Here is a 24,105-nt window from a genome sequence, read left to right on the forward strand (position 1 = left end):
GCGACCTGTCTTGTAATGAGATTCTTATACGTTTAAGAAACGGCATTATGACACATTTCTTGTTGTAGTAATTCACTATACCTCTGTAATACGTGTTTTTGATAGTAAATTATATTATAATGCATTTATATGAAAGATAATAGACATGAAAACATCAGTAATATGTTGCCGTTTTTGAAGCTAAAGAGAATGATTGGAGGTTGTTATCGTTTGTCGGTCCTCAGGTGCACTCCGCCACAATACTGGGAATCAGATTTAGAACCTCAGAGATAGAAATGTACCAATTACCTCAATCTAAGATAGGTAATACAATTGATATGAAGGTAGAAAGTATGGCAGATAAAGTTAAATGACTAATATTGAATGTAAAGATGATGCAATGCCTTGGAATTTGATTTATGTGTCGGGTGATTTCATTCCGCTTTACTGCTCGAAATGCGTCCAGCAACAGTCGCCGGTTTCGCTGTTGGAAAACAAATTGACGGAAGTTAAAGTGACCGCCCCAAGCTTAAGTACAGAGGTTCGCATATTTAATAGATGTTGAGTGTTTCTTAGACCTATTCTATGATTATAGATGTTCTATAATGCTACAGTAGTGAGTTTTGTCACGAACAGCTCAGCATAGTTACTAAGAACCTGGGCAAAGTACACATGGGATGCATGACTGCTCAGTTACAACAATCATGCAGTCATGCACCGGTTGGCAGGCATTACATAAGGGCTCTGTGAGAGTATGCCTTCCTAAAACTGGATATATTACAGATTCTTTAGGTACACTTGTATGTCTTACTCGATTCATAGGGTACGCAGTAGTTCGATGTTGTGCACATAAAGTTACCATATTAAGGAATGGTTATTACGAGTAGAACTTTGTATTTATTGAACATGATTAAGTTTAAGGCAATTTTAAGTTGCCAGTATCAACAAGAATCAATGATTGGTTTCTTGATAGTAGAACAGAGTCACCCGCAGTAGTCACTTTAAAGAATGTTATGTTATTTAATTGTTTATCATCTGCATATAGTTTACTAAGAAACAAAATTCCAAACTAGAATACCTAACCTAACTGTGATTGCTGCATGTGCATTAGGGTCCCACTAACTGTTATGTCCATTGATGTGATTTTTGTTTACATTGTCATGCCCCAGAGGTACAGGCATGCCATATATGATTAAAATGGTGGTTACTTTACATTATTTGCCATACTGGCACAGGGTAACTGGAAATGGTAGTCCATAAGCTTAGCTACGTTTGGAAACAATTCTTGGATATTGAGTGATTTTCTTTTGTATTGGTGTTATGGTAAGTAGATAATAGAACAAAAGTTGCAGAGCATGATTTGGAAGGTTAGATTCCATATTATGTTACAACATAAAGTTATGAAAATCAGGAAAAATAAGGGATTAACATATATGTAAGTTAAATGCTTTTGGAAAATCAAAAGAAATTTTTCAGTTTTACTCCCTGGGATTTGCAATAATTTTTCAAATTGTATTACATACCCAGAAAACTTAAGCATTGTGCTAACTGCTATCAAATGTCAACAGACAGATAACAAACCAAGTGGCTGTTTGTGTCCAGGGATAGCTTCCCCACAAGCAGCCATTCCAAGCAATCCCGAGGAGTAGTGGTTAGTATTACTAACCGTCTTGGATGAGACAAGCATGGGTTTGAATTCTGGTCATGGCAGCCAGTCCAATGTCCATCCAGCTGCTCATCATCCCCTATGGGCTGGTCAATCGATTAGGTACCTGACATAGGCTAAGTTGTGTATGTATACATAGATAGGGACATTTAGGCAGGAGCATTAGGTAGAAGTCAGTAGGAACATTGGGTAGGAGCCTCTGCATACACTACACTAGAGTTGCCCTCTGCCAGTGGCCTGTTAAGGGTGAGGCACTAAAGGCCAAGAAGTGGCCCTGGAGTTCACTAGTAATGGAGACTCTATAGCCATGGCCACTCCCTTGAGGGAGTTTCAGTTAGAACAAGTGTTAAGAGATATAGATAGATAGGCATGAATAGGAGTAAAGACATGTAACATGTATACAGGTGTAAGGGTAAAGGGTAACATGAGTGTAAAACTCAAAACGGGCAACATGAGTGTAAGGCTCTCCCTGCAAAACAGAATTAATCATATTTATGTTATTAGATTTCTGTTATAAATCTCTGCCTAGTTTTATTGATTCTTTAGATATTTTACTAGAAATATACTCGGGTTTAACCCACTTATACATCAAATAACACCACTATATATTTATTCAACCCTTCCATTGTGCCAAACCAAATTTTTGGCTGGGTGCAGAATGGTGTACTAAGCCAGAGTTTTGTCTTTAGACCTTTGCATTGTTACTTGAATACCTACCTGATGTATAATTCTACATCTCATCCATAGACCTGCCAGTAGCCTAGCTAATGGATAAAACATCACACATCAAAGACACCCTTAAATTATCAAATAAAGGTTAACATTATTTCAGAAATCATGAAGTATGAAGTCATTGTGCTAAGCAATTATACACTGAAATATACTATCTCTTGTTTTCTTGTTTGTATTTTTAGTGAATATAAGGGTTTTTCATTAGTTCCTTCAAACAATGGTCTGTCTTTGTGGACAGGTAGATACATAGATTTGTGTGAAATTAAAAGATACATGAAAAAATTATTAGATTATTTGTATGGAATGTGTGAGATCTCACCTTAGATTTCTCATTTTTAGTATAAATGCAATTCCCCTTCGAATATTTTTCAAAATATTGATTAATAAGTTGGCACAAGGAAAGTAATTACCCATTGATTTTCACAAGCTATTACATTAGGTTGTTAGTTTTATAGACTTGTTATTTTCATTATGAATGATTCAGACCCTCAACTGAGAAAGTTTCATACGAGAGTTTACATTATTAAGACTAGTACACGGGTCCCTTACGTTATGGAAATTGGAAATTGGTTCCTCTAAATTCACAGTATGGATTGTTAATTCGCCCTTATGGAAACTTATTTGAAATATTTTTTAATGAAAAAAGGCCAAATGTAATTAGATATTTAGATCGCATTCGCTGGCACATTAGTGGGTTTATGACATAGTTGGCGGGCTTGAGTTTGAATTAGTCAGTGCATCAGTTTCGATCTGCCTCCACATTTTTCAGCTTTTCTTCCAAGATGTTGTAAAACTCGATGTTTTACAGAGCTTTTGGTGCTGGAGAAAAACTTAGTTCCATTACTAAAACTTTAGAGTTTGCTATGCTTCTAGTGGGACACTTCATGACTAGAAAGAAAATTAAGTCAAATGCTCAAGCTGCAACACTGTTATGCACTGAAACACAATTTTTATTCAAGTGAAGTCATGCTGAAGCTGGAAAGACTCCTGAGTGTATGGATTGAAAATCAGGCCCAATGTAATGTGCCATTAGATACAGTGGTTATGCAGTGCTATGCCCTAGAGCTTTTAAGATGATTTGTTGAAATATGAGACAGCGACAAAGCAAAAAAAAAAAAATATATATATATATATATATATATATATATATATATATATATATATATATATATATATATTATATACATTTACTCTCATACATATATTTTTTTTTTTTTTGTCTCCCGTGTTTGCGAGGTAGTGCAAGGAAACAGACGAAAGAAATGGCCCAACCCACCCCCATACACATGTATATACATACGTCCACACACGCAAATATACATACCTACAGAGCTTTCCATGGTTTACCCCAGACATTTCACATGCCCCGATTCAATCCACTGACAGCACGTCAACCCCGGTATACCACATCGATCCAATTCACTCTATTCCTTGCCCGCCTTTCACCCTCCTGCATGTTCAGGCCCCGATCACTCAAAATCTTTTTCACTCCATCTTTCCACCTCCAATTTGGTCTCCCACTTCTCCTCGTTCCCTCCACCTCCGACACATATATCCTCTTGGTCAATCTTTCCTCACTCATTCTCTCCATGTGCCCAAACCATTTCAAAACACCCTCTTCTGCTCTCTCAACCATGCTCTTTTTATTTCCACACATCTCTCTTACCCTTACATTACTTACTCAATCAAACCACCTCACACCACACATTGTCCTCAAACATCTCATTTCCAGGCACATCCATCCTCCTGCGCACAACTCTACCCATAGCCCACGCCTCGCAACCATACAACATTGTTGGAACCACTATTCCTTCAAACATACCCATTTTTGCTTTCCGAGATAATGTTCTCGACTTCCACACATTCTTCAAGGCTCCCAGAATTTTCGCCGCCTCCCCCACCCTATGATCCACTTCTGCTTCCATGGTTCCATCCGCTGCCAGATCCACTCCCAGATATCTAAAACACTTTACTTCCTCCAGTTTTTCTCCATTCAAACTTACCTCCCAATTGACTTGACCCTCAACCCTACTGTACCTAATAACCTTGCTCTTATTGACATTTACTCTTGACTTCCTTCTTTCACACACTTTACCAGACTCGGTCACCAGCCTCTGCAGTTTCTCACCCGAATCAGCCACCAGTGCTGTATCATCAGCGAACAACAAGTGACTCACTTCCCAAGCCCTCTCATCCACAACAGACTGCATACTTGCCCCTCTCTCCAAAACTCTTGCATTCATCTCCCTAACAGCCCCATCCATAAACAAATTAAACAACCATGGAAACTACACATCCCTGCCCACAAACCGACATTCACTAGGAACCAGTGACTTTCCTCTCTTGCTACTCGTACACATGCCTTACATCCTTGATAAAAACTTTTCACTGCTTCTAGTAACTTGCCTCGCACACCACATACTCTTAATACCTTCCATAGAGCATCTCTATCAACTCTCTCACATGCCCTCTCCAGATCCATAAATGCTACAAACAAATCCATTTGTTTTTCTAAGTATTTCTCACATACATTCTTCGAAGCAAACACCTGATCCACATCCTCTACCACTTCTGACACCACACTACCCTTCCTCAGTCTGATGCTCTGTACATGCCTTCACCCTCTCAATCAATACCCTCCCATATAATTTACCAGGAATACTCAACAAACTTATACCTCTGTAATTTGAGCACTCAACTTTATCCAATTTGCCTTTGTACAATGGCACCATGCATGCATTCTGCCAATCCTCAGGCACTTCTCCATGAGCCGTACATACATTGATTATCCTCACCAACCAGTCAACAACACAGTCACCCCTTTTTTTAATAAATTCCACTGCAATACCATCCAAACTCGCCGGCTTTCATCTTCTGCAAAGCTTTCACTACCTCTTCTCTGTTTACCAAACCTTTCTCCCAGACCCTCTCACTTCGCACACCACCTCAACTAAAATACCCTATATTTGCCATTCTATCATCTAACACATTCAACAGACCTTCAAGATACTCACCCCATCTCACATCACCACTACTTGTTATTACCTCCCCATTAGCCCCCTTCACTGATGTTCCCATTTGCTCTCTTGTCTTACGTACTTTATTTACCTCCTTCCAAAGCATCTTTTTATCCTCCCTAAAATTTAATGATACTCTCTCACCCCAACTCTCATTTGCCCTTTTTTTCCCTCTTGCACCTTTCTCTTGACCTCCTGGGGATAGGGGAGAAAGAATACTTCCCACGTATTCCCTGCATGTCGTAGAAGGCGACTAAAAGGGGAGGGAGCGGGTGGCTGGAAATCCTTCCCTCTCGTTTTTTTTCTTTTTTTTTCTCCAAAAGAAGGAACAGAGAAGGGGGCCAGGTGAGGATATTCCCTAAAGGCCCAGTCCTCTGTTCTTAACGCTACCTCACTAACGTGGGAAATGGCGAATAGTATGAAAGAAAGAAAGATATATATATTATCAGTGAAAGAGAAGAGAGAGGCATTTGGACAATTTTTGCAGGAAAATAGTGCAAATGACTGGGAGATGTATAAAAGAAAGAGGCAAGAGGTCAAGAGAAAGGTGCAAAAGGTGAAAAAGAGGGCAAATGAGAGTTGGGGTGAGAGAGTATCATTAAATTTTAGGGAGAATAAAAAGATGTTCTGGAAGGAGGTAAATAAAGTGCGTAAGACAAGGGAGCAAATGGGAACTTCAGTGAAGGGCGCAAATGGGGAGGTGAAAACAAGTAGTGGTGATTTGAGAAGGAGATGGAGTGAGTATTTTGAAGGTTTGTTGAATGTGTTTGATGATAGAGTGGCAGATATAGGGTGTTTTGGTCGAGGTGGTGTGCAGAGTGAGAGGGTTAGGGAAAATGATTTGGTAAACAGAAAAGAGGTAGTGAAAGCTTTGCGGAAGATGAAAGCCGGCAAGGCAGCAGGTTTGGATGGTATTGCAGTGGAATTTATTAAAAAAGGGGGTGACTGTATTGTTGACTGGTTGGTAAGGTTATTTAATGTATGTATGACTCATGGTGAGGTGCCTGAGAAATTGGCGGAATGTGTGCATAGTGCCATTGTACAAAGGCAAAGGGGATAAGAGTGAGTGCTCAAATTACAGAGGTATAAGTTTGTTGAGTATTCCTGGTAAATTATATGGAAGGGTATTGATTGAGAGGGTGAAGGCATGTACAGAGCATCAGATTGGGGAAGAGCAGTGTGGTTTCAGAAGTGGTAGAGGATGTGTGGATCAGGTGTTTGCTTTGAAGAATGTATGTGAGAAATACTTAGAAAAGCAAATGGATTTGTATGTAGCATTTATGGATCTGGAGAAGGCATATGATAGAGTTGATAGAGATGCTCTGTGGAAGGTATTAAGAATATATGGTGTGGGAGGAAAGTTGTTAGAAGCAGTGAAAAGTTTTTATCGAGGATGTAAGGCATGTGTACGTGTAGGAAGAGAGGAAAGTGATTGGTTCTCAGTGAATGTAGGTTTGCAGCAGGGGTGTGTGATGTCTCCATGGTTGTTTAATTTGTTTATGGATGGGGTTGTTAGGGAGGTAAATGCAAGAGTTTTGGAAAGAGGGGCAAGTATGAAGTCTGTTGGGGATGAGAGAGCTTGGGAAGTGAGTCAGTTGTTGTTCGCTGATGATACAGCACTGGTGGCTGATTCATGTGAGAAACTGCAGAAGCTGGTGACTGAGTTTGGTAAAGTGTGTGGAAGAAGAAAGTTAAGAGTAAATGTGAATAAGAGCAAGGTTATTAGGTACAGTAGGGTTGAGGGTCAAGTCAATTGGGAGGTGAGTTTGAATGGAGAAAAACTGGAGGAAGTGAAGTGTTTTAGATATCTGGGAGTGGATCTGGCAGCGGATGGAACCATGGAAGCGGAAGTGGATCATAGGGTGGGGGAGGGGGCGAAAATTCTGGGGCCTTGAAGAATGTGTGGAAGTCGAGAACATTATCTCGGAAAGCAAAAATGGGTATGTTTGAGGGAATAGTGGTTCCAACAATGTTGTATGGTTGCGAGGCGTGGGCTATGGATAGAGTTGTGCGCAGGAGGATGGATGTGCTGGAAATGAGGTGTTTGAGGACAATGTGTGGTGTGAGGTGGTTTGATCGAGTGAGTAACGTAAGGGTAAGAGAGATGTGTGGAAATAAAAAGAGCGTGGTTGAGAGAGCAGAAGAGGGTGTTTTGAAGTGGTTTGGGCACATGGAGAGAATGAGTGAGGAAAGATTGACCAAGAGGATATATGTGTCGGAGGTGGAAGGAACAAGGAGAAGAGGGAGACCAAATTGGAGGTGGAAAGATGGAGTGAAAAAGATTTTGTGTGATCGGGGCCTGAACATGCAGGAGGGTGAAAGGAGGGCAAGGAATAGAGTGAATTGGATCGATGTGGTATACCGGGGTTGACGTGCTGTCAGTGGATTGAATCAAGGCATGTGAAGCGTCTGGGGTAAACCATGGAAAGCTGTGTAGGTATGTATATTTGCGTGCGTGGACGTATGTATATGCATGTGTATGGGGGGGGGGGGTTGGGCCATTTCTTTCGTCTGTTTCCTTGCGCTACCTCGCAAACGCGGGAGACAGCGACAAAGTATAATAGAAAAAAAATATATATATATATATATATATATATATATATATATATATATATATATATATATATATATATATATATATATATATATATATAAGCACACACACACATGCACATGTCCATATTCATACTTATTCACTGTCATCTGTTCCTGACATCATAAGTGCATAAAGGAAAGAAAAAATGGTACATATACATTCTTTTCTTATTCCCCCACTCTTGAATGCTGCCCTCCATGTCAGCAAGGTAGTTCCAGGAAATAGACATGCAGGAGGGTGAAGGCGTGCAAGGAATAGAGTGAATTGGAACAATGTGGTATACCAGGGTCAATGTGCTGTCAGTGGGTTGAACCAGGGCATGTGAAGCTTCTGGGGTAAACCATAGAGAGTTTTGTGGGGCCTGGATGTGGAGAGGGAGCTGTGGTTTCAGTGCATTATACATGACAGCTAGAGACTGAGTGTGAACGAATGAGGCCTTTGTTGTCTTTTCCTAGCGCTACCTCTCATGCATGTGGGGCGAGGGGGTTGTCATTTCATGTGTGGCGGGGATGGCGACGGGAATGAATAAGGGCAGACAGTATGAATTATGTACATGTGTATTTATGTATATGTCTGTGTGTGTGTGTATATATGTATGTATACATTGAGATGTATAGGTATGTATATGTGCGTGTGTGGACGTGTATGTATATATATGTGTATGTGGGTGGGTTGAGCCATTCTTTCATCTGTGTCCTTGCACTACCTCGCTAACGTGGGAGACAGCGACAAAGTATAATAAATGAATAGATTGATATATATATATTAGATGTATGTATTATAGGCCCTCAGTATTTATATGATATATACAGGTAGATAGATAGATAAGTATATAACTTTTTTTTCAGGACACCATGGCATCTTATGAACCTCCACCAAAACGCGTCCTCCACAGTGGCTACTTTAATTCTACCATGAGACGATGGCAAACATCAAACACTGAGATTCATCCTTGGAATTTGATGTATCCTGTTTTTGTTGTGTAAGTCTGATTTTCATTCTTGAAACTGAAAATTTTTAGCTTTAAGAATGTTTGGCATATTTCAAGATGGCATCTTGGTGTGTATTTGGGAATCTGTTCAGAAACTTACCAGACTAATGCCTTTCATCTTCATCTTCATTTTCCTATGCTGTAGGTACCTACAGCCTTTCACTTCACCCGTAAGCATCCTCAACTTTTATTTATTGTGCTAAAGTGAAATATGAGCCTCTACTCTGATATAAACACATTTTACTTTTCTGCTTTGTACAATTAGTTGATTTGTCCAGTGGGACTAAAGTATCCATCCAGACCTCTTCCTTGATATGTGAAATGAATAAGTTGCTACTAAACAAGAAGCACTCCCCTCGCTTCCTGTTTGGGAATACTTTTAACCCAAGTGAAATCTTTCACAGCGACTGCATCTCATCAGTGGTCTGTCTTGTACTTTCAGGTGTATTACCATGTAACATCATGACCAGCCTGTCATCTCCCATGTATTGTTGAAAAGGAAAGAGGAATGGGTAGCCTTAAGAAATGGCTCTTCAGTTGGCTCAGGCCTTGCAGATCTTAAACTCCATGTACCATAGTAATATGTACTAAGGTTTTGGAGCAAAGTTATTAACCTATGAAAAATACCAAGAATTGAAGGGGACTCTTTTTTCAGCCCAGAAAACATTTTCTTTTAATGTTGTACCATAAAAATGAAACACTTCCGTACTTGAAATATTCAAGGCAAATATTATATATTGCTTCCTGTAGCCGACAGATGCCCAGTACGATACAAAGTGAATAATGACACAGTCTTTGTAAGATGTAACCATAAGTACATAATTTCAACCCCAGATTCATATTCAGTATGAAAAATGGTCCTTCTACTGAGGTTTTCAAGCAGATTGCAGGGATTTTTTAGATCAAAAACTATTTATTTTAAATCTGTAATATAACAGTGAAGCACTTCAGAAAGATACCAGTCTTTGTAAGATGTAACCATAATTACATAATTCCAACCCCAGATTCATATTCAGTATGAAAAATGGTCCTTCTACTGAGGTTTTCAAGCAGATTGCAGTGGATTTTTTAGATCGAAAACACTTTTTCTTTCAAATCTGTAATATAACAATGAAACACTTCAATAGTATGTGTCTCATTTTCTTTGTGATTAACAGTATATTCATGAATCATGTATCTTTTGTGTTTTTTTTTTTCGCTGTCTCCCGCGTTTGCGAGGTAGCGCAAGGAAACAGACGAAAAGAAATGCCCCGACCCACCCCCATACACATGTATATACATTATGTATATTATATTTTTTTATTTTATTATGCTTGATCACCATCTCTCGTCTCAGCGAGGTACCAACATCTGTGGTACCTCCAGCAACCTATCTACTGTTGAACACCATCTGTCTAACACCTCTCCTATATTTTACTTCTCTCCGAGACCCAGTTGTCTGATGATGTTCTCACTAACCCCTTATTTGTGTCCAGCTATAATATCCACTCACAACTCCAGTTCAAAGGTGGTGTTTGTGTTTACTACAGCATCAGCACACCTATTGTACACTTTGTGGACCTTGAGCCCCCAAACCCATATGTTATGTGGCTCAAGGTCTGTCTTTCAGCAACCACACTTTTCCTCTGTTTCACATATTGCTCTCCTAGTTCTACAGATTTTATATCTTTCCTTGACTATCAAAGTTCCTGCCATAAGACTGTTGCATCTTCTCACCTGCAAGATGAGATCCTCTACTTAAGGGATTTCAGCGTTCACCATAGGGAGTAGTTGAACTCGTCCGATACGGATGGTGGAGGGATCGAAGCCCTCGCGTTCTCCATTTTTAAAGATCTAGAGCCTATTGTCTCCTGACCTTTGTGACCACTCTCCCAATATTCTGAATATGTTTTTCATGTATGATTCATATAGCTGTAACTGCACAGTCTTGCCCCAAATTGGTTCATATGATCACAATCTCATGAATGTTTCTATTCTAACAGACCTACCCCTTCAGCAGTTTTTTCCGAACGTAGATATTGGAACTTCAACAGAACTGACTGGAATAACTAAACCAAAATTATTTTCTGACTTTCCTTGTGTAAGCTACTGTCTCTTATGAGGTGATGCTTCTGTCTTCACCAAACGTGCAGCAAAGGTTATTGTTGTGGGAATGGATGCATTTATCCCCTATTCCTCCATGACGACCTCTTTTCCATCCCATGGTTCAACTGTCCCTGTTCTTAGGCCACTCAGGCATATTACGCTTGGAAAAACCCCTTCCTTCAACTACCATTCATCCTTTCTCACTGCCTGTTATTATTGCAGATACATTATCCATGAGGCTAGTTGTTCCTTTATTCAATGGAAATGTGATAACTTCTCATTGTCCACTGATCAGTCTTTCTAGTCTCCAACTAAGGGCATTGCTAACAACTTTTGTCACTCTACCTTTCATGCACTTCTCCATTCTGATAGCACTTTAGCTGTCTCTCCCATAGACAAAGCAACTCTCTTTGGTTCCAGTATCTTCTCTGACTCTGTCTTGAATGACAGTAACTTCCATCACCCCCTGATGTTCCTCTTACTAATTCTGTGCACCCTGTAATCTTTCAGACTCTCCACCTTATTTTTGGAAGCATGCATTGCTTTAGAGGGGTCATCATTCCAACCTCTCACAGTATCATCCTGTTGCTTTGACATCTACCATTTCCAAGGTTTTTGATTCCCTTCTCAAATCCCATATCCTTAAACATCTTGAATCTCACAGTCTTCTCTCTAATCATCAGTATGGCTTCTGTGAGGTGAGATCCACTTTTAACATTCTTTCTATCTTACTGTTGTCTGGTCATCATTCCTGAAGATTTGGGGGAATCCTGTGTAGTTGCCCTTGACATGTCCAAAGCTTTTTGCAGGTTTTGGTATCAGGGTCTCATCTCCAAACCCCCTTCTTTTGGCTTCCCTACCTCCCTTTGCTCCCTCACCTCTAGCTTCCTGCTACAGATGGTGGTGAGCTCCACAGATGTGACAGGTCCCTAGAAAAGCCTTTGTCATAATGATGATGAGTTTCAGAGATAATGGGACAGTGGAAAACATTCCTTGGAAGCATATGAATTATAGTTGTGCTGTAGCTGAATTTTCATTTCAGAGATGATGCTGATGCAGAACAGCCAGTGGCCAGTCTGCCTGGTGTGACACGATATGGAATCAACAAACTTGTACCTGCCATTAAGCCACTTGTGCAAAATGGACTGTCCTCTGTAAGTACTTGATACTGTATTTTTTAAACTTCAGAATTAGATGTTCTTATGTTCAGTCTCATAAGGATGCTCTGTACTTTGAAGGAAATTTAATATCTGAGGCAAGAATATTCTGGGGGCTGTATTTGAGGAATGATACTCAGAATGTGACTTGCTGTGCATGTAAATGATTGGGAGGTTACTCTGCTAATGCATTTAGGTTGTCCTATCATTAGCAATAATGGAATGGAAGTAGATACTAGAATTCTGAATAGCTGGTTAGTGTTCATGACCTTGATGCATTTATGGACTGCCCAGGGTCAAGCACATAGGTTTGAATCCTGGTGGCAGCAGTTGGCCCATAGTTAACTCAACTGTTCATCCACCCCTTGGGGTTGGTTGATGAAATGGGCACCTGACTCAGGCTAGGTTATATATATATATATATATATATATATATATATATATATATATATATATATTTTTTTTTTTTTTTTTTTTTTTTTTTTCGCTGTCTCCCATGTTAGCGAGGTAGCGCAAGGAAACAAACAAAAGAAATGGCCCAACCCACCCACACACATGTATATACATACACATCCACACACGCAAATGTACATACCTATACATCGCAACGTATACATATATATACACACACAGACACATACACATATACATATGTACATAATTCATACTGGCTGCCTTTATTTATTCCCATCGCCACTCCTCCACACATGAAATAAAAACCCCCTCCCCCTCTTGTGTGCAAGGTAGCGCTAGGAAAAGGCAACAAAGGCCACATTCATTCACACTCAGTCTCTAGCTGTCATGTTGCCCGTGGCACCTCAGCTAACATTAAAAAAAAAAAAAAAATAGCTGGAACTTGAGAAAGCACTGCAGAGAACCTTAGCTATCAGTTGTGATTAGATTCACTGAAGCAACTCAGATTATTGTATCATTTTGAATTTGTTAAGTAGCCTTTAATTTGCAAGAGAAACTGGATAATGATGAATATTAGAAAGCATTACAGCATTGTGAGGAGAGTGATTGATTAGGTAATGGATGGAATATTGGGTGGTATGGACACAAAGGAAAAATAAGAATGAACAGACTCTCTAAAAAATGTACTTCAGTGAGGTGAGTGTAAACAGACACAGAGGAGGGTCATGAGTAAAATGGTTGGAAGTTTATAGAAATGTGTTAGTGACACAGGCTGTGATGGAGGAATCCAGTGAGATGAATGGTGATCACAGCATTTGGAGGAAATCTGACACCAGTTACCCTCATGTATGCAGTGATTGCCGCCTCTGTAAGAAATTTTGGTTATAATAATGTCCATTATATTTGATACATTTACATCTGTACTTCATTGTAGATATATTGATAGAATAATGACTTATTTTATATCTTTTTATTATACTTTGTCGCTGTCTCCCGCGTTAGCGAGGTAGCGTAAGGAAACAGACGAAAGAACAGACCAGCCCACCCACATACACATGTATATACATACACGTCCACACATGCACGTATACATACCTATACTTTTCAACATATACATATATATGCATACACAGACATATACATATATACACATGTACATATTCATACTTGCTGCCTTTATTCATTCCCATCGCCACCCTGCCACACATGAAAATGACACCCTCCCTCCCCCCGCATGCACGAGAGGTAGCGCTAGGAAAAGACAACAAAGGCCACATTCGTTCACACTCAGTCTCTAGCTGCCATGTATAATGCACCGAAACCACAGCAATAGAATAATGTATACAGATGAATTCCTCTCATACCTGCATAAGATTGTTGTAGAAAATTATTTCACTATTTTATAGTTATGATTTCTCTGTCCCACAGGTTTTATTATTTGGTGTTCCATCAAATATGCCAAAAGATGAATATGGCTCAAGTGCTGATGCACCCAACACTCCAGTTATTCTTGCAGTGAAACTTCTTCGTGAAGCATTTCCTGATCTTCTCGTAGCATGTGATGTAAGTACCTCACAAGATTTAGTTCATATGCAAAAGTATATTTGTGTTTAACTGTTTAACCTTTTGTGTCTTCATGGTTATATGAAGAAATTCTTTCTACAGCCATCATATATATTTCAAGGGCACTTAGGGTTCATTTCTTTAAGTGAATTCAGGTCTTTCTTTTGCTTGATAAACTGCTTGAAATCATTAATATACAAATTAGGTGTTATGCTTGTTGATGTTTCTTCATGCTAGTTGGAGTTAAGATTGACATTTATCATCTAAGCATTCCCCTAGTCCACAAAGGAAAAATTAGTTCCTTTAAATTCAGGAGGAAGAATTGGGACTGCAGGGAGAGTGTTTTGGTGAATATGTACATATGTATATGGCTGTGTATGCATATGTGTACATGTTGATATGTATATGTATGTATATGAACATGTATGGGCATGTATGTATATATGAGTGGATGGGTCTTTTTTTTTTTTTTTTTTTTTTTTTTTTTTTTTTTTTGGTTTCCTGGTGCTACCTCACTGATACAGGAAACGGTGAACAAGTATGATGATAATGATAGTAATGAGCCTTGAAGAATGTATGGAAGTCGAGAACATTATCTCGGAAAGCAAAAATGGGTATGTTTAAAGGAATAGTAGTTGTTGGAACTACTACCCCGGTATACCACATTGTTCCAATACACTCTATTCCTTGCACGCCTTTCACCCTCCTGCATGTTCAGGCCCCGATCACTCAAAATCTTTTTCACTCCATCTTTCCACCTCCAATTTGGTCTCCCACTTCTCATTCCCTCCACCTCTGACACATATATTCTCTTGGTCAATCTTTCCTCACTCATTCTCTCCATGTGACCAAACCATTTCAAAACACCCTCTTCTGCTCTCTCAACCACACTCTTTTTATTACCACACATCTCTCTTACCCTGTTATTACTTACTCGATCAAACTACCTCACACCACATATTGTCCTCAGACATCTCATTTCCAGCACATCCACCCTCCTGCGCACAACTCTATCCATAGCCCATGCCTCGCAACCATGCAACATTGTTGGAACCACTATCCCTTCAAACATACCCATTTTTGCTTTCCGAGATAATGTTCTTGACTTCCACACATTCTTCAAGGCTCCCAGAATTTTCGCCCCCTCCCCCACCCTATGATTCACTTCCACTTCCATGGTTCCATCCGCTGCCAGATCCACTCCCAGATATCTAAAACACTTCACTTCCTCCAGTTTTTCTCCATTCAAACTTACCTCCCAATTGACTTGACCCTCAACCCTACTGTTCCTAATAACCTTGCTCTTATTCACATTTACTCTCAACTTTCTTCTTTCACACACTTTACCAAACTCAGTCACCAGCTTCTGCAGATTCTCGCATGAATCAGCCACCAGCGCTGTATCATCAGTGAACAACAACTGACTCACTTCCCAAGCTCTCTCATCCACAACAGACTGCATACTTGCCCCTTTTTCCAAAACTCTTGCATTCACCTCCCTAACAGCCCCATCCATAAACAAATTAAACAACCATGGAGACATCACACACCCCTGCCACAAACCTACATTCACTGAGAACCAATCACTTTCCTCTCTTCCTACACGTACACATGCCTTACATTCTCGATAAAAACTTTTCACTGCTTCTAACAACTTTCCTCCCACACCATATATTCTTAATACCTTCCACAGATCATCTCTGTCAACTCTATCATATGCCTTCTCCAGATCCATAAATGCTACATACAAATCCATTTGCTTTTCTAAGTATTTCTCACATACATTCCTCAAAGCAAACACCTGATCCATACATCCTCTACCACTTCTGAAACTACACTGCTCTTCCCCAATCCGATGCTCTGTACATGCCTTCACCCTCTCAATCAATACCCACCCATATAATTTACCAGGAATACTCAACAAACTTATACCTCTGTAATTTGAGCACTCACCTTTGTCCCCTTTGCCTTTGTACAATGGCACTATGCAAGCATTCCGCCAATCCTCAATCAGCAATTTCATTGCTGGAAAAAAATCTGCCATCCCAGATGGCAATCAGGTAGATTAGTCTCATTTTAGGTCCTTTTGCATTTTTTCTACTACCCACTTATGTAGGTTTTTAAGGATATTAGAATAAAACACTATTCATTTATGCTTCTCTGTTAATAATATGAATTGCCTGAAGCTTGAATTTGCTGTAAAGTAGGTGTTAATCTGCAGCCTAACTACTGTTTCACCTCATCACCATAGTTTTTATGTGCATTATTGTTTTTGTAATTCTTTATAATATTTTCCTCATCCTAATGCCAGTTTATTATCCCAACCTCATATTTATACCCATATTATTTAGGTTACTTTTTCATCTCTTATGAACTTCTTTGTTACAATATTCATCCACACTTATCTTACACACCTTTATTTGTCATCTAGACCTCTCATCCACACCTTTTTATCTCCCAAAATAAGTTTCAATGAGAATCTTTTCACTTGGTGATCACCGTCTTTCATTTGCTTGTTTCATTTCGTTCTTTAACCTCAGTTCATCACTATGATTTGAAAAATTCAACCTTTTTTCAGAATCCTTTTCATGTGATCAAACTTCATAGATTTTTCTTCAACATGTTTTCTTTTTTCATTGTCAAGATATAAACTACCATATACTTTGCAGCAGACCTTTTTGATGCAGTTTTGAAGTGCCTCCACATTGCTTCATCTTTTTATACCATTTCAATGACATCTATCTTTATATTTCACTTCACCTTGGAATTTAAGTGTTATTTCATACGCTGGTTTATTATTCCTTGCTTTTTTTATTTGCTGGTGTATTATTAGACCACAAAGCCATAAGGGTTTAGACCCTAGATTTCTGGTATGTTATTGGATAAACAATCACCTAACCCTCATACAGATCTTTATTGTGCACAATGTATTATATATTCTTTCATATGAAGGCTGTTAGCCATTTTCTTGTATAATTAACAAGAAAAATGTCTGAGGAAACTTGTGCATATGCATATCAGAACTGAATGCAGGAAAGTGCATTACTAGATTGTGTCGTGTATTAATGGAGGAAGATGAGTATAAAGATTATACTGTTAAACATGAATTTCTCTCAGGTGTGTTTATGTGCTTACACTAGTCATGGGCATTGTGGTATTCTAAATAAAGATGGAACTATTGACAATACTCCTAGCATCAAACGTTTGGCTGAACAAGCTACTGCCTATGCCAAAGCAGGTGAGTGTAATAATTTCAGTTTCAAAATTTTCAAAGACTATTCATCATTGAATTTTGCACACTTCCATGTACGCTATTGTATTACATGTTACAGGGATGAGTTACAGAATTTATAATCACAAGCTGGACGATCACATCCAGGAGCCCTTCAATTGGCTTTTTTTTTTTCACCAATCTTAAGACATTAGACAAATCAATTTGTAGCCTTCCAAAAACGTCAAACAGTTGAACAGTATATTTATGTTGACATACAGAGAAACATTTGCACATACATGAGAGAGTGCAAGTTTCTTTTCAACGTAGTATTTTCTTATGTTAACCAATGATCTTTTCAAATCATAGCTGCCACAATGAGCAGAAAATATACATGAATTTTATATGCTCTTCTCAGTCTCTATGACACTTTAGTATTGTGTGTGTTTTGATTAAAGTTCATTCTATAGTTTACAGACAGGTAAAAAAAATTATAGTAATAGATAATTCGTAAACATATCTTACCACACTTATAGCCGATACCGTAAAGAATGGTTTAGTGTTGTCTCACCTGCTGACATCCAAGTGACTGCCAAGCAAATTCCATGTATCAGTAAGCTCCTGCTTTTCTTTATTTCATTCATAGGAGAGAATAGATAAGATTATGTGTTACATCATATTTTTGTGTCATATATTTTCTTATTTAGAAATAACTTCTGTGTTTTTACTCAGAAAATGTTTAAATCATTATATGAGCTACATGTATAAAGACATGGCACAACCTCAACACATGTGGAATTCATCAGATTTACATGAATTTCATATTTCTGTATACATGTTATATTTCATGAAATATGAGTTGAAATAGTTATGTTGAAAATTTCACCATTCCTGAAGAATATATTGAAGATGATTAATAGCATCATCATCATCTGAGTTGTTACCAGACTTCTTGCTTTAGGTTAAACAGTGAGTGAAAAGTCACCTTTTGTGAGGTTGCAGCATCACTTGACAAAGCAGAGGCCACTCGTCAAAAAACTTGTCTCTTCAAAGGAGTCCTGAGTGTGTGATGCAGCTATTTCAGACTGTTATGTGTATGGATTATCATTTAGGGTTCATTAATTAGACTGACTCTGGAATTGGGAATAGAATTGATTATGATGTAATGAAAGATATGTTTTATTTTTTTTTTCATACTGCAGGTGCCCAGATCATTGCTCCCTCAGATATGATGGATGGAAGAGTTGGTGCTATTAAGGCATCACTTAAAGAGGCTGGATTAGCCAGTCGTGTGTCAGTCCTTTCCTATGCAGTGAAGTTTGCATCATCTTTCTATGGACCATTTAGAGATGCAGCAAAATCAGCACCAGCTTTTGGTGATCGTCGTTGCTACCAGCTTCCTTCAGGATCAGCAGGATTAGCTAGTAGAGCTGCTGTAAGTTTTTAAGTAAATTGATAGGGCCAATGATTTTCATGTTAAAATGCCAAGTTCTTTTTCAGATAATGCTTCTGTATTTTCTTGCACTGTGACAGAAAAATATTTGGATTTCGTAGGATTTCCTTGCAGAAATTTTATTTGATTGATATTGACATTACAAACTGTACAGGAACCAGAAAGTCGAGTAATGAATGTGTTTACATCAAGAAATTTTTACATTGTAAGTAATATCCTCCATTTTTGAGTTTTGGTTTTAACTGAATTGACTTCAGATTCAGACCATGTCTGTTTCAAATCAGCATCATCTCAATAATACTTTCTCATAAATTCAAGCATATTTATGATCATCTCAAGGAATTAGGTGGTTAAGGCACCTTAAATTGTTTAATCTTCAAATTACTCTCCATATTTTATTAGTTTGGCTGTTTGAGGAGGGTTAATCAAACAAGAGTTGATGGGTAAAAGAGAGGTGTGGTAATAAAGAGGGCATGGTTGAAAGCTGAAAGGAATGTGCTGAAATTGTTTAAACATATGAAGAGCTTGAATGAGGAGAGATTGACAGAGAGAATGTGTTTCAGAAGTGAAAGGGACAAGAAGGGGAAAAACAAATTGTAGATGGAAGATGGAGTGAATAGGGTTTTGAGTGCTTGGGGCCTGAACATGGAGGAAAGTGAATGAAGTGCATGGGATAGAGTGAATTCAAGTGATGTAAAATATAAGGGATGATGTACCATTGGTGGATTGAACTAAGGCATATAAAGTTGCTGGGCTATACCATGGAATGGTCTGTTTGTGGATAGGGAGTTGTGGTTTTGATGCATTACACATGACAGCTTCAGAATGGATGTGAGCCAATGAAGCCATTTCTTCCCATGTTCCTGGCAAAACCTGGTTGACACAGGAAATGGCAAATAAGTATGAAAAAATTTAAACATTGCCATTTAGATATCTCAGGTTTTCTTCATTTACCTACCTTATAGTTCTTAACCCTTAAAAGGCACAATTGGCATGAAATGTTCTTCACCATATGCTCAGTTAGATAAAGATTAAATTTTTTTCCTTCCTGAATATCATAATCGGTTAGCCTGCAAAATGAAATAGGCAAAAGGTAATTTATCAACTTCTGTTGGTCTGGTGGAGTGCTGAGTAAGCAGGAGGAGGTGTGGCTAACACATATGACTGAGAGGATGTGGCTGGGATGTCTGGGATGAATGTGTATGAAATGAAGGTAGTGATGGCTGTCATATCTGATCAGGTGATCATTTGACCATGGCTGCCATTAAAGGATTCATTCCACTGTAAAGCAGTGCTCCTGTTTTTATTAGAATCCATACTTAGAAGTGATTTATATCTATTTTTGTGATTTATCAGGATCGTGATGTGGAAGAAGGTGCTGATATGTTGATGGTAAAGCCTGGTATTGCTTACCTTGATGTTGTAAAGCAAACTAAGGACAAATACCCTCAGTACCCACTGTTCATCTACCAGGCAAGTTGATTACATAACAGTTTAATCTGTTTCCTTAGACATGATATTCCTGATTTTGAAAAACCACAAGTGATTCTTTACAATGCAGTTTAATGTGTCTAATTCATTTTCTCTTTATTTGGGTATATTTGAGTGGGTAATTTGTGAGTTTGTATACGTATTCCTGCTTGGGAAGTGGGAAGAAGAATGAATTTTGAAATTTATTTTTTGATATTCTGCCTGTACAGATTTTTCTCAGTAAATTATGTTAATTAATTATTCCCAGGTGTCAGGAGAATATGCTATGTTATACCATGGTGCCCAAGCTGGAGCTTTTGATCTTCGTGTTATACTCATGGAAGTCCTCACTAGCATGCGGCGAGCAGGTATGGCCAAGTTGTAATATTTTTACTAGTAGTTAAGAGAGTGATCCATCCATCATTTTTTTTTTCAGCCTCTGTTTAGTGATGTACAACACATTCTCATAATCCAAACAGTGCATAGATTTAAAACTTATAATTTTGGATTTATTTTGACTTTGTAATTGCCTCATCATAATTTCTTCCCCATCCTTCCCCTGAGAATAGTGTGCTGAAATAATGTGAACCTCTGAGTTAAATGGCACTTGTAATAAAAGTCTCAAAGAGTGATTATAAAAGGTAGATTAAGACTTGAATAACTACTTGTAGTAAAAAATCATGAAATTCTGGTGCTGAGAGTGAGACTGGATGCTTTTCTTCAAGATGTTTACTAATGTGAGCTGTGGGACTTTGTTTAGTAAAGGTGTGGGACTTTGTTTAGGAAAGCTTTGAAACAAAACTTGAAAGATAAGCTAGGGAGAAGATTCAGAGCAGTAGCATATGGAATTATGATGATAAAGTTTCATCATACCTGCAAGGAATGGCATTTTAGCCTCAGTGCTGTTTGTTATGTCACTGCACACATGGAGATGAAAGCAATTTTTTTTTTTGGACAGCACCGTAATTGTAAAATGATAGCATCATATCGAGAAAGAGAAAATATAAAATGATAAGGGTATAGTATATGAATGGGAATTTAGTGAAGATTGATTTCAATAATGATGAAACAATAATAGAATGTTGACATCTTGCAAAGAACCAGCTGGAAAGAATTTATCAAAGCCCTCTACTTTCATAAATGAAAGCATGGAATGTAGAAATTACATTGAATTCTTTTATTTAGGCAGTTAATGAGTGGCATGATAATGAAAGCTTTCACTTAAAGAGATTGAAATCTGATGGTGAAAAAGTTGATTAGATTTGAATAGGAATCAAAATCAATACATTTTTTTGTAATCAGAAACAACACAAGCTGAAATTAGTAAGGATGAGATAATCCAGATATTATCTACATGCAGAATGAGGTAATGGAATGCATGGACTGTGTTGAAAGGCTGCAAAACCTTGACTGATACATCTTTGTAAGAAGAGAGAGGTATGTAGTGATTTGTGCATGGAAACAATGGAATGAAAAAAATTTTATTTAAGACTCAGGAAGGAATTTTCAATATGGAAAAAATGACTATCTATCTATATTTCTTATACCTGTTCCATTTGGGAACTCCTTTAAGGTGGAGGCCATGGCTAAAGTCTCCATAACTGGTGAACTCCAATGCCACTTCTCAGCCTCTAGTGCCTCACCCTTAACAGGCCAGTGACGGGGCATCTTTGTTACAGTGTTTTCAGAGGCTCCTACGTATGTTTACCTAATGTTCCAGCCTACTGATTCCTTTTACATTAATTCTTTTGAATATATATACAAGGCACCACAATAAAATTTTTGAACTTGTCAAGAGAAGTGAAGAGGCTTTTTAATGTTTCATTCAACAGAATGATTAACAAACAAGGACTGAGTACTTAAACCTTAAACTAGATTATTGGCTGAAAATGGCTTCAGATTAACCCAAGCTAGACAGTAATGCAGATTGCTTGGCAAAAGGTTATAGTAGTTTTGTGAAACTAGTGTCAATGTGGTATGCTCAGTGTGCTAGGTTTCCCTCACGGCAAAACCTTATTGTAGGTACTTATAGGTTGGTGCTGTATTCTCTCGTCCTTCAATTTTTTCCAACCCCTGTCTTTTCTCCTCATCCTCAGCTTCCCTCCCAAGCAGATGCTGAGATCCTTTGTATAGACAGAATTTTATGTAAAGATTAAAGAATTACTGCTAACTGCTTTTCCTTTTACACAGGAGCAGATGTGATCATCTCGTACTACACACCAAGGGTACTGGAATGGCTGAAGGAGAAGCCATATTCATAAACTGGTATGCTCCTTCCATGTGAAATTCTTTGTCACAGTAGTATGGAATGATAGTTACTAGTACTTTTTGTGACTATGATTCATTTCTGAAAAAATATTGAAGTACATTGAATTTTTTTATGAATATAGGCTGTTCATATATTTTAGTCTTCAGATATGTTACTAAATATGAGCCACATGATAACAGAAGCTGCTGGAGTGTGTACTTTTTAAATATCTTTAATGCTATTTCAAGATTGAGGTTAGAGCTAGGGACCCTATTTCTACAATTATTCAACACAAGTAAAGCATGTGGCCACATTGTGTAGGCTATATGTACCATATCTACTCCAATAAACTGGGTGATAAACAAAGATTGTAAAATTTGTAAAAGTTGTGTTTGCATGATGCATATTCACAAGGAAGATTTCCGAAACTGTATGCTGTCTGATACCACATATAATGTACTTATTAGTAGTCTTCCAGTAACATAGAGAAAATAAGTGAAAATTATGCAATACATTTAGTGTATTTTGTGAAATGGTTAAGTTTATTTCATTTTGTTAGGTCATACATGCAAGACATTTTTACCTGAACAAAATTGATAAATATAAAGGATATTGTAAAATTTTTCAGTATTGCTCTTATTTTCATTTATTTAATGTAAGTATTTCTGTAAACTAATTGGTTAAATTGATAAGTTATGAGAGCAACATTTGTGATGTACTGTTCATTTTGAGCTACATATATTTTAGTGTTTTAAGAGTTATCACAGGAAAGTGGACTTTTGAATACTTTGGCAAAATGTTTGGTAATCAAGTGAAATAAGCTTTTAGACCAGTCATATCTATATATATATATATATATATATATATATATATATATATATATATATATATATATATATATATATGGAGAAAAACTGGAGGAAGTGAAGTGTTTTAGATATCTGGGAGTGGATCTGGCAGCGGATGGAACCATGGAAGCGGAAGTGGGTCATAGGGTGGGGGAGGGGGCGAAAATCCTGGGGGCCTTGAAGAATGTGTGGAAGTCGAGAACATTATCTCGGAAAGCAAAAATGGGTATGTTTGAAGGAATAGTGGTTCCAACAATGTTGTATGGTTGCGAGGCGTGGGCTGTGGATAGAGTTGTGCGCAGGAGGATGGATGTGCTGGAAAAGAGATGTTTGAGGACAATGTGTGGTGTGAGGTGGTTTGATCGAGTGAGTAACGTAAGGGTAAGAGAGATGTGTGGAAATAAAAAGAGCGTGGTTGAGAGAGCAGAAGAGGGTGTTTTGAAGTGGTTTGGGCACATGGAGAGGATGAGTGAGGAAAGATTGACCAAGAGGACATATGTGTCGGAGGTGGAGGGAACAAGGAGAAGAGGGAGACCAAATTGGAGGTGGAAAGATGGAGTGAAAAAGATTTTGTGTGATCGGGGCCTGAGCATGCAGGAGGGTGAAAGGAGGGCAAGGAATAGAGTGAATTGGATCGATGTGGTATACCGGGGTTGACGTGCTGTCAGTGGATTG

At 38.2% G+C, this 24,105-nt stretch overlaps 1 protein-coding gene across 1 annotated transcript; it reads left to right on the forward strand.

The window, feature by feature from the left end:
• Positions 1–445: 445 nt before the first annotated feature.
• On the forward strand, positions 446–23,486 carry Pbgs (Porphobilinogen synthase). The gene is made up of 9 exons (XM_071687277.1): positions 446–520; positions 8,839–8,972; positions 12,109–12,220; positions 14,066–14,200; positions 17,318–17,438; positions 18,614–18,846; positions 20,221–20,337; positions 20,603–20,702; positions 22,525–23,486. Exons 2-9 carry the CDS (start codon positions 8,845–8,847, stop codon positions 22,593–22,595), a joined length of 1,017 nt encoding a protein of 338 aa, XP_071543378.1. The 5' UTR covers positions 446–520; positions 8,839–8,844; the 3' UTR covers positions 22,596–23,486.
• The last annotated feature ends 619 nt before the right edge of the window (positions 23,487–24,105 follow it).

This window comes from Panulirus ornatus, chromosome 43, assembly GCF_036320965.1.
Source record: "Panulirus ornatus isolate Po-2019 chromosome 43, ASM3632096v1, whole genome shotgun sequence".
NCBI lineage: Eukaryota > Metazoa > Arthropoda > Malacostraca > Decapoda > Palinuridae > Panulirus > Panulirus ornatus.

Bases quoted from the DNA above. Each gene is read 5' to 3' on its own strand.
- Pbgs (XM_071687277.1), top strand. From the start codon at position 8,845: ATGGCATCTTATGAACCTCCACCAAAACGCGTCCTCCACAGTGGCTAC. The intron at 12,221-14,065 runs GTAAGTACTTGA...TCTGTCCCACAG, and splicing joins TGCAAAATGGACTGTCCTCT to GTTTTATTATTTGGTGTTCC. The intron at 14,201-17,317 runs GTAAGTACCTCA...AATTTCTCTCAG, and splicing joins ATCTTCTCGTAGCATGTGAT to GTGTGTTTATGTGCTTACAC.